General features: G+C 38.3%; 1 protein-coding gene across 16 annotated transcripts in view; it reads right to left on the bottom strand.

The window, feature by feature from the left end:
* The window catches only part of ORC4 (origin recognition complex subunit 4), a 96,677-nt gene that overhangs the window by 16,727 nt on the left and 67,922 nt on the right, over positions 1 to 12,028 (bottom strand). For all 16 annotated transcript variants that reach the window (XR_011254552.1, XR_011254551.1, XR_011254554.1 and 13 more), the window contains one exon: positions 6,273 to 6,446. Coding sequence is in view for 10 of the 16 variants with exons in the window: in XM_069577623.1 (XP_069433724.1) it covers positions 6,273 to 6,446 (174 nt within the window). In the remaining 6 variants the exon portion in view is untranslated. The remainder of the gene's footprint in view (positions 1 to 6,272; positions 6,447 to 12,028) is intronic.

The raw sequence follows: 12,028 nt of genomic DNA, 5'->3' as shown, positions 1-12,028 counted from the left end.
GAACTGAGCCACCAGAGAAGCAAGAATTCAAAAGCAAGGTAAAGTATTACAAAGAATGCTTAAAATGTATGAGGTAATCGGCTACAAAGAAGATAGAGCATTACAATTTTAGGGAACAACATGAACACTGCAGGGAGACTGTGGCATATGGACAAAAGATGCGTAGTCACAAAATCCTGAGGTTCAGTTACTGGCAGACTGATTGTATAGAAAGACAAAGGCAGCAAAGCTTAATTGGAGATAACTGCAATTCTCCATACAAGAAACAAAATGAGTCTGAATTAGCACACTGGTGTGAAGACAAGAAAGAAAAACATTTATAGAAGACACGTCTGATGGAGAATCTACTGGTAAGAAACAGAGATGAAGGGTTGGAGAGGCGATACAAAAAAAATGAAAAGATGAAACTATAGGGAATAGAATGTCCCAGGAGATGTGAAGAGGGAGATGTAATCAGAAGTGAAACTTGCATTACTGACAGGTAAGAAGTAAAGGGAAAAAAAGGAGCAAAGTAAGGGATTGAGAAAGATGTTGAACAAGTGAACAGAATCCAAGAGAGAGCAATAAAACCAGGGGAAGAAGACAAGAGGGACACACTTCAAGAGGGAAGTGGTAATAAAACTATATACTTTGTATTAACTAAATTAAGATATATTTTGAGAGGTTGATGGCTTCAGATATTTAGGGGTCAATTGGGCCAACCAGCCCATCCTAAAGGAGACCAGTCCTGACTGTTCATTGGAAGGACTGATGTTGAAGCTGAAACTCCAATACTTTGGCCACCGGATGTGAAGAGCTGACTCATCTGAAAAGTCCCTGATGCAGGGAGGGATTAGGGGCAAGAGGAGAAGGGGACGACAGAGGATGAGATGGTTGGATGGCATTATTGACTCGATGGACATGGGTCTGGGTAGACTCCGGGAGTTGGTGATGGACAGGGAGGCCCGGCGTGCTGCGGTTCATGGAGTTGCAAAGAGTCAGACACGACTGAGTGAATAAACTGAGGGCCATTTGAAAAAGCAGTACCTAATATATACTTAATATATCAACTTTATAAGTTACTTGGTAAGAGTCACCAATTTTAGAAGGACTACAGTTAATTTCAAAAATTTTTTTAATATGTATTACTTTATTATTTTACAGTCATCTGGTGTACTTCCATGGGGTATTTGACTCTGTTTATACAGCAACAAGCCCTTTAAGAGAAAAAGAAAAGAGTAAAAACAGTGACTGCAGTGAATAAGGATCAATGAACTGTGAGGTTCATTTGGCAATGAACAAAAGATTAGATGTAAGGACAGTAAATTCAGAGTTGGCAGAGACAAAAAAGGCTTGGGTAAGATTGATATAATTTTTCAAAAGTCATCTGCAAGGAATAAAAATTGTTTAACAACAATAACAAAAAAAGTCCAGAAAACTAAGTATACTGTATTTTCTAGAGTTAAAACTGTATGTTTCTACTTCCCACTGGAAGAAGATCCAGATTCAGAAATAAGTTCAAGTCTAATGAGGTGAGGTTTTATGCTCTCAGTAAATACACTATCCTAGTTATTATAGTTTCCAACCCTTGCTACTGTTTTTAGTCTTTATCTTATTCATGGACGCTGTAGAGTCCCTTTTCGCCAGTAAGCACAGGAGTAACAGTTGCAGAAACAACTTCTTAACATGCTCACTGCAGTTTGCTTCACAGGCAGTTTCTCAAGAGAATGTTATAGGGGAACAGCAATGTTATAGAGGAACAATAGGATTCATGCTGCTCCAGGGACAACTCACTGGCAGCAGTATAGGTACCAAATCTCCTAGTCTGTTCCTGTTAAACATTCTCACCTCCTGTTAACTGAAAGGTTAAGACAGCAGGGGATCTTTCTTGAACTTAGCTACAGCACTTTGTGGGAACTTCCTTTGAAGAGAAATAGATATGGTCCTCTTAAGATGCTTTTATACAGAGATTTTTCTTACACTGCCTTGCTGAGATGGTGTTTATCCTGCTTGCTTACACATTTGCATAGCGCTAAAACAAACACTCAAGCTGGTAGGATGTCTAGGTTCAAGCCTATCATAAAGATATTTCTTGGATGTGATTCCATAGGTGACTTGTTAGCATTACCTTTGCTTTCTGTTTAAACCTGGAATTTGAAAAAACTTGCTGGATAGTCAGCACTGAGAGAAAGGATAGCTCCTTCAATGCACACCCCCATTTTCAGGCAAGGCCTCTGGCCATGGTGCTGACATTTTAATTTTTTTCTTCAAGTGAAGCTCATTTATTAGCATATTCTAAATGCTATTGGCAAAAAGGGACTAGACAGCTTCCCTGAATAAGATGAAGACTAAAAACAGCAGCAACAGATTGGGGACTATAATAACTAGGATAGTGTGTGTACTAAGAGCATAAAGCTTCATCCCATTCAGTTCAGTTCAGTCGCTCATCGTGTCCGACTCTTTGTGACCCCATGAACCATAGCACGCCAGGCCTCCCTGTCCATCACCAACTCTGGGAGTTACACAAACTCATGTCCATTGAGTCAATGATGCCATCCAACCATCCCATCCTCTGTCATGCCCTTCTCCTCCCAACTTTAATCTTTCTCAGCATCAGGGTCTTTTCCAATGAGTCAGTTCTTTGCATCAAGTGGCCAAAGTACTGGAGTTTCAGCTTCAACAGCAGTCCTTCCAACGAATATTCAGGATTGATTTCCTTTAGGATGGACTGGTTGGATCTCCTTACAGTCCAAGGGACTCTCAAGAGTCTTCTCCAACACCACAGTTCGAAAGCATCAATTCTTTGGCGCTCAACTTTCCTTACAGTCCAACTCTCACATCCATACACGACTACTGGAAAGACCATAGCTTTGACTAGATGGAACTTTGTTGGCAAAGTAAAGTCTCCGCTTTTTAATATGCTGTCTAGGTTGATCATAACTTTTCTTCCAAGGAGCAAGTGTCTTTTAATTTATGGCTGCAGTCATCATCTGTAGTGACTTTGGAATCCAAGAAAATTAAGTCTCTCATTGCTTCTATTTTGTCCCAATCCATCTCCCATGAATTGATGGGACCAGATGCCATGATCTTCGTTTTCTGAATGTTGAGCTTTAAGCCAACTTTTTTACTCTCCTCTTTCACTTTCATCAAGAGAATTTTTAGTTCTTCACTTTCTACCGTAAGGGTGGTGTCATCTGCATATCTGAGGTTACTGATATTTCTCCCTGCAATCCTGATTCCAGCTTGCGCTTCATCCAGCCCAGCATTTCTCATGATGTACTCTGCATATATGTTAAATAACAGAGTGACAATATACAGCCTTGATGTACTCCTTTCCTGATTTGGAATCAGTCCACTGTTCCATGTCCAGTTCTAACTGCTGCTTCCTAACCTGCATACCGATTTCTCAGGAAGCAGGTCAGGTGGTCTGGTATTCCCATCTCTTTCAGAATTTTCCACAGTTTATTGTGATTGACACAGCCAAAGGCTTTGGCAGTCAATAAGTAGTAGATGTTTTCCTGGAACTCTCTTGCTTTTTCAATGATCCAGCGCATGTTGGCAATTTGATCTCTGGTTCCTCTGCCTTTTCTAAATTTAGCTTGAACATCTGGAAGTTCACAGTTCACGTACTGTTGAAGCCTGGCTTGGACAATTCATCCCATTATACTGGAACTTATTCCTAAATCTGGATCTTCTTCCAGTGGGAAGTAGAGACATACAGTTTTAACTCTAGAAAATATACTGTACTTCATTTTCTGGGCTTTTTTTGTTGTTGTTTGTTTCTGGGCATATTCCAAAAGGAGGTGGCAAATGATGATTAGGATGGGGCAAGAAAATATCAGTGCTAAGTGACAGAAACTCCAGTGGTACTAGTTCTACCTTAAGAAAACAAAGAACCACAAAATAATAAAAAAGATGATGGGAGTGTTTTCACATTCATTCCTATCATCCTGCCCCTTAACTTAGTGCTCAGCAAAGGACAAAAAAATATAAGGGCAAGCAACTCTATTATCAGATGCTTACCATTTTCTGAGTCATCAAAAGTTATACTTCACAGAAACTGTCACCATCTACTTCCTTTATTAAGATGCTCAGAATACAACACAGCAGGGAAGGACAGAAAAATCCAGGACAGGACAGTACAATCTAGGCTTAGGGAATCATTTTAGGAAAAGAAAGTGAGCGAAAGAAGAATACAATAAGCCCTGGGAAATCACAGATATTTAAATACTAGGAAAGATTGCGTCTGATTACTAAAGCAATCAGAAAAATAACTATTGTTAACATGACAATCAGTTCAAGATTTAGGAAAGGTGAAAGTTTGTGACACACTCAAAAGTGTATTCATAGGCCAAAAATCCAGAGCTCTGATGCACTTCAGACCCCAGTAAAGAAAAAGACAATATAAGACTTAGCACCAACTATAGTGTTCGTAAAGCATGGAATCCTTCAGTCAGATGCAGTATCAAGAAAAAATTACATGACGTAGTAAATATCTGAGTTTCAGGCAAAATTAATTTGGGGATGAGGGTAGAAGTGAAAACTCACTAGTTATGTCATGACACAATATATGGGTTTTAAGGAAAACAGTCAATTATTTTGACATAAAATTCTGTACAGTTATATTAGGAAAAATAATTAACAATCAGAATAAAGGTAGAACAAAGTAAAAAAGATAAACCAGAGAATAACATTTAAGGTTTGAATCCTTCATGTAAAAACTGCAGCATGTACATAAGGTCTGAAATGCTATAAACCAAATAATTACTTTGCAGTGAAAGGAGGGAAGATGGGCGTGAACATAAGGGAAAATTTTACTTTTTACCATGTTTCTTAAGCACTGATTAAATTTTATTATATGAGTTTTTAATTTAAAAAAGTGTCAAAATTAATAGTGCTTACATGAGCAGAGTATTTTAAAATCAAAATAAGAATCAAGTTTCATTTATACAAGCTGAGTAAGTTCTGCACATGTAATGTGCAGTAACATGATTATAGTTAACAATATAGTACTATGTACTTGAAATTTGCTTAGAAGATAAAACTTACGTGTTTAACCAAAAAATTTTTAAAAAATGAGAAAAAATCTATATGAGGTGATGGATATGTTAAATAGCTTGATTGTGGTATTTCACAATGTATACCAAAACATCAAGTTGTACACTAATATAAACAATTTCTAATTTGTCGATCATACCTCAACAAGGATGGGGAAAAAATTAAAGAGCAAAATAAATGCAGAGTCTCACTTTTAATTTGGTATTGATATTAAAGATTTTATAGTAAACAGAATATCAACTACCATTATTGCTATACCATAAATAATCTTTTTAGAGCCTATGAATATAGACTGTGCTATGTTTGTTGTTTAGTTGTTCAGTTGTGTCCAACTCTTTGTGACCCCATGGACTGCAGCCCATCAGGTTCCTCTGACCACGGGATTTCCCAAGCAAGAATACTGGAGCGGGTTGCCATTTCCCCCTCCAAGAGACTGTGTAACTCTAAGCGGACCTAATCATCCTCACACATTAGTATTTAATATTATAGACCAGTTATTCCCAATTCTTACAAAACTAAGGACTCCAATATTTTCTACAAGGCCCATATTTTTAATGTGTGAGATTTATCAGGAACACTGTTTTCCAAACACATTATTAATCACATATTCACATACATACACTCTCTCCCTTCTCCCTAACAACTAAAACTTTTCAGTATAAGATAAATGGATGCTAGTATGCTTAGTTGATACAACAATACCCTGCAGAAGTTATGCTCATCAACTTAAGTAAATTTACAGAGTCCACAAGGTTTAGTAAATGCAAGAACTCAAAGATGGCACTTGTCAATAGAGATAATATAACCAAAGGTGCCAGTCTAAAATGCATCTTAACAGACCGACGAAGAAAAAAGCTTAACTGTTCATAAGAAGGAAAACCCACACTCTACAGGTATGTATGAACCTTACTAAGTTAGTATATTGCTAAACTTGTAAAATAAAGAAAATATTTAATGATGAAATTCATTAACAAAATAATCTAAAATATAAACAAGATATAAAACAAATCTCATAAAAGTTCTTTTGAGGGAAAAAACAGGAGGTATGACATTTCAACTGTTTTTTAAAATAAAAAACACACAGCAGTATATATTAATACAGTTTTATGCCACAGAAACATTAGAAACTTTATGCTACTTTACAGATTATAAAAATTTTCAAGTTTCAACTGCTTTCAAATGGTATAGCAAGACACAAAAATAACTTTAATATTATTGTTTTTGTTCTAAATTACCTGTACATTCTCATTCCATTTCTCGGCAAAAATCTTCTCTGGAAATATGGAAGGTAGAGATAATTGTTCTTTAAATATTTTAAGGTACTGTGGAAAACTAAATGAATTCATTAAGTGTATCTGCCGGTGGGAAAATCGTGACTTCACTCTTTTTTCTAAGAGTTCCAAAATATCCTTAAAAACAAACAAAAATCTCCATGAGATACATGTTTAAAATAACCATATGAATGATACAGGTATAATGACTTATCACTTATAATTAGCAATGCTTACCCTATAATACACAATTAAACATTAAAAAAATTTATGCAAGGTTCTAAAGACTTTAATTATTCCCTTGATATAGTTAGGACTACAAGGTAGTACAGGTAAGACAATGTGACTTGTAAATAAACCAAACCCCTAAAAATATTTTTAACACAAGCTACTTTTAATCCTCTTCTAAGCACGTGTCGGTCTGGCAATGTCAATGATGTCCTGATTAGCCTTTTCCTAATTATGTTTTTCTCTGCTAATCTTTAACACTGCAAGACCTATAATAACTGCTAAAAAATTATAACCATAGTGAATATAGCTATATTCCGGAGTAACACGAAGAGTCTCAATAAGGAATTTCAAAGAGTCTATGAAGTTCATCTAAAAAAATTAAGATAACAAAATGTAGTTAGACTTAATAATTAACATTGATGAAAACATACAGCATTGTTTTCTTTGCTTTATGTAACAAAAACTCAAGAAGCAGCATATGTGATGAAGAAAAACTCAGTTCACTAAACTATACAGATTAAGCTGAAGCTATACTAGATGTAAGAAACAAAGTATAGAAAAGGAAACTGGCAAGAATATAGCATTACATTGGTAAAATAAATTATTCTGTCTTCTGGCTCTTTTATAGTAACATTTGAGAAGCTATGTGCTATTTTCCCGTAAGAGAGGGAGCAAGTTTAGTGTCAATTTTCTATAAAAAAGAAAAACAAAAAGCTGTGGTGAGGCCCAGAAATATGGCATTTCAAATCTACCCAGATGACTCTAGGTTAAGAAACCAATGATACATAGGGAAGAATTAAAGGCATCATGGCTAATGTGGGAAGGAAGACAGGAAAGATGAATAGCTTGGGGCTTGAAGTGGGAGGGTGACTGAAAACCTGAGATATTTTTATAGGTAGAGAAAAATAGCATAAGAAAACTACAAGTTATTTCAGAAGTACTACACATTAATTTTCTACTAAGGAGGAGTTCTAGATCACCCATCTGAGTAGGTGGTTGAAAGGTAGTGGAAGCAACACTGGGCAAACAGAATTAAGAGCCTTAACTTAGGAATGGGAAAAGATAGAAGTCTGCATAGTCAAAGCTATGGTTTTTCCAGTAGTCATGTACAGATGTGAGAACTGGATCATAAAGAAGGCTGAGTGCTAAAAAATTGATGCCTTTGAACTGTAGTGCTGGAGAAGACCCTTGAGGGTCCTTTGGACTGCATAGAGATCAAACCAATCAATCCTAGAAGAAATCAACCCTGAATATTCATTGGAAGGACTGGTACTGAAGCTGAAGCTCCAAAACTCTGGCCACCTGATGCAAAGAGCTGACTAAATGGAAAAAGACCCTGATGCTGGAAAAGATTGAAGCAAAAGGAGAACGGGACAGCAGAGCATGAGATGGCCAGATAGCATCATCGACTCAACAGACATGAATTTGAGCAAACTGGGAGATAGCAGACGACAGGGAAGCCTGGGATGCTGCAGTCCAGGGGGTTGCAAGGTGTCAGGCACAACTTAACAACTAAACGACAACAACAAAAGAATTTTAGAGGTGAACACTAACCGATATTTTTATGGTAGACAGTAACGACAGAAGTTGGTAATGTGGGGATAGAGGGAGTAGTGAAAATAAAATTGCTGCCACAGGGAAGAGGTTATTTGCTAGCAAAATCACTACTCCATCAATCCTTCTGCTCTTTTCCTCTAAAAATGGACACCTAGATGGACTTCAATCACACAGTTGGAGAGTTACACAGCTAGAAAATTAAACATACAGAATAAAAAAGAGCCTTCACTAAGGAGCCACAAACCCTTTATTTGGGCCCTCGTTGGAACAACAGCATCTGCCATTGCCACTTCCATCTAAAGGAAGAGCTTTTAGCAAGAAGGAACAGGCTTCCTTAACGACTGTGTTATATTGCTATTTTTCACAAAGAAGAATAAAGATATGTGAAGAACCCACCAGGTTTAGTCTGAGAGAGCTTATTATGAAAGCATACATCAAAAGCTCTAAAATACTGGGGAAGGAGGACATAGAAAGCTACTCTTTAGAGACTGTTCATGTGGTTCTCAAGGCAAGAATACTGAAGTGGTTTCCCATTTCCTTCTCCAGTGGACCACATTCTGTCAGAGCTCTCCACCATGACCCGTCTGTCTTGAGTGGCCCCACACGGCATGGCTTAGTTTCACTGAGTTAGACAAGGCTGTGGTCCATGTGATCAGATGAACAGTATGAAAAGTATGAAACATGAACAGTATGAAAAGGCAAAAGACAGGACACTGAAAGATGAGCTCCCCAAGTTGGTAGGTCCCCAATATGCTACTGGAGATCAGTGGAGAAACAACTCCAGAAAGAATGAACGGATAGAGCCAAAGCAAAAACAACACCCAGTTGTGGATGGGACTGGTTAGAAGCAAGGTTCAATGCTGTACAGAGCAATATAGCATAGGAACCTAGAATGTTAGGTCCATGCATCAAGGCAAATTGGAAGTGGTCACAGGTGATGGCAAGAGTGAACATCAACATTCTAGGAAGCAGTGAACTAAGATGGACTGGAATGGGTGAATTTAACTCAGATGACCTTTATATCTACTACTATGGGCAGGAATCCCTTAGAAGACATGGAATAGCCATTACGGTCAACAAGAGTCCGAAATGAAGTACTTGGATGTAATCTCAAAAACGACAGAATGATCTCTGTTTGTTTCCAAGGCAAACCATTCAATATCACGGTAAACCAAGTCTATGCCCCAACTAGTAATGCTGAAAAAGCTGAATTTGAATGGTTCTATGAAGACCTACAAGACCTTCTAGGACTAACACCCCAAAAAGATGTCCTTTTCATCATAAGGGACTGGAATGCAAAAGCAGGAAGCAAGAAACACCTGGAGTAACAGGCAGATTTGGCCTTGGAGTACAGAATGAAGCAGGGCAAAGGCTAATAGAGTTTTGCCAAAAGAACGCACTGGCCATAGCAAACACCCTCTTCCAAAAACACATGAGAAGACTCTACACATGGACATCACCAGATGGTCAACACCAAAAACAGACTGATTATATTCTTTGCATGCAAAGATGGAGAAGCTCTATACAGTCAGCAAAAACAAGACTGGGAGCTGACTGTGGCTTAGATTATGAACTCCTGATTGCCAAATTCAGACTTAAATTGAAGAAAGTGGGGAAAAACCACTAGATCATTCAGGTATGACCTAAATCAAATCCCTTATGATTATGCAGTGGAAGTGAGAAATAGAATTAAGGGACTAGATCTGATAGACAGAGTGCTTAATGAACTGTGAACAGAGCTTCATGACATTGTACAGGAGACAGGGATCAAGACCATCCCCAAGAAAAACAAATGCAAAAAGGCAAAACGGCTGTCTGAGGAGGCCTTACAAATAGCTGTGAAAAGAAGAGAAGTGAAAAGCAATGGAGAAAAGGAAAGATACACCCATTTGAATGCAGAGTTCCAAAGGAAAGCAAGGAGAGATAAGAAAGCCTTCCTCAGTGATCAATGCAAAGAAATAGAGGAAAACAATAAAATGGGAAAAACTGGAGATCTCTTCAAGAAAATTAGAGATACCAAGGGAACATTACATGCAAATATGGGCTCAATAAAGGACAGAAATGGTATGGACCTAACAGAAGCAGAAGATATTAAGAGGTGGCAAGAATACACAGAAGAACTGTACAAAAAAGATCCTCATGACCCAGATAATCATGACGGTGGGATCACTCAACTAGAGCCAGACATTCTGGAATGTGAAGTCAAGTGGGCTTTAGGAAGCATCACTAGGATCAAAGCTAGTGGAGGTGATGGAATTCCAGTGGAGCTATTTCAAATCCTGAAAGATGATGCTGTGAAAGTGCTGCACTCAATATGACAGCAAATCTGGAAAACTCAGCAGGGGCCACAAGACTGGAAAAGGTCAGTTTTCATTCCAATCCCAAAGAAAGGCAATGCCAAAGAATGCTCAAACTACCGCACAATTGCACTCATGTCACGCACTAGTAAAGTAATGCTCAAAATTCTCCAAGCCAGGCTTCAGCAATATGTGAACCGTGAACTTCCAGATGTTCAAGTTGGTTTTAGAAAAGGCAGAGGAACCAGAGATCAAATTGCCAACATCTGTTGGATCAACAAAAAAGCAAGGCAGTTCCAGAAAAACATCTATTTCTGCTTATTGACTATGCCAAACCTTTGACTGTGTGGATCACAATACACTGTGGAAAATTCTGAAAGAGATGGGAATACCAGACCACCCGACCTGCCTCTTGAGAAACCTGTATGCAGGTCAACAGTTAGAACTGGATATGGAACAACATACTGGTTTCAAATAGGAAAAGGAGTAGTACATCAACGCTGCATATTGTCACCTTGCTTATTTAACTTCTATGCAGAATACATCATGAGAAATCCTGGGCTGGAGGAAGCACAAGCTGGAATCAAGATTGCTGGGAGAAATATCAATAACCTCAGATATGCAGATGACACCACCCTTACGGCAAAAAGTGAAGAAGAACTAAAGAGTCTCTTGATGAAGAGGAGAGAGAAAAAGTTGGTTTAAAGCTCAACATTCAGAAAACTAAGATCATGGCAACCCGTCCCATTACTTTTGGCAAATAGATGGGGAAACAGTGGAAACAGTGCTGACTTTATTTTGGGGGGCTCCAAAATTACTGCAGATGGTGATTGTAGCCATGAAATTAAAAGACGCTTATTTCTTGGAAGGAAAGCTATGACCAACTTAGACAGCATATTAAAAAGCAGAGACATTACTTTGCCAACAATTTCCGTCTAGTCAAGGGTATGGTTTTTCCAGTAATCATGTATGGATGTGAGAGGTGGACTATAAAGAAAGCTGAGCGTCAAAGAATTGATGCTTTTGAACTGTGGTGTTGGAGAAGACTCTTGAGGGTTCCTTGTACCGCAAGGAGATCAACCAGTCCATCCTAAAGGAGATCAGTTCTGAGTGTTCATTGGAAGGACTGCTGTTGAAGCTGAAACTCCAATACTTTGGCCACCTGATGCAAAGAGCTGACTCATTTGAAAAGACCCTGATGCTGGGAAAGATTGAGGGCAGGAAGAGACGGGGATGACAGAGGATGGAATGGTTGGATGGCAGCACCGACTCAACGGACAACGGTTTGGGTAAACTCTGGCAGTTGGTGATGGACAGGGAGGCCTGGCGTGCTGCAGTTCGTGGAGTCGCACAGAGTTGGACAGGACTGAGCAACTGAACTGAACTGAACTTTAGAGAAATGATACTAGCAGGACTGTTGAAAGATGACTTAGTAAAGTGCTTCCCAGTTCTAAAAAAGAGAAGTAGCTGTAGAAAAGGAAAATAAGCGGAAGGGCCTGGCATAAGTTTGCTAAAAAATGAAGGAAAAAAAGGATTAAAAATTATGAATGCATGGCAGCCACAGTGTTAGTACTATGATGACTCATATTAGTATTAAGATGACTCTTAAATACCAGTTTTACCTGAATTCAATAA

This window comes from Ovis canadensis, chromosome 2 (assembly GCF_042477335.2).
Source record: "Ovis canadensis isolate MfBH-ARS-UI-01 breed Bighorn chromosome 2, ARS-UI_OviCan_v2, whole genome shotgun sequence".
Taxonomy (NCBI): Eukaryota; Metazoa; Chordata; class Mammalia; order Artiodactyla; family Bovidae; genus Ovis; species Ovis canadensis.
The sequence above is the reverse complement of the archived record's forward strand: the minus strand, read 5'-3'. Positions and strand labels throughout refer to the sequence as shown.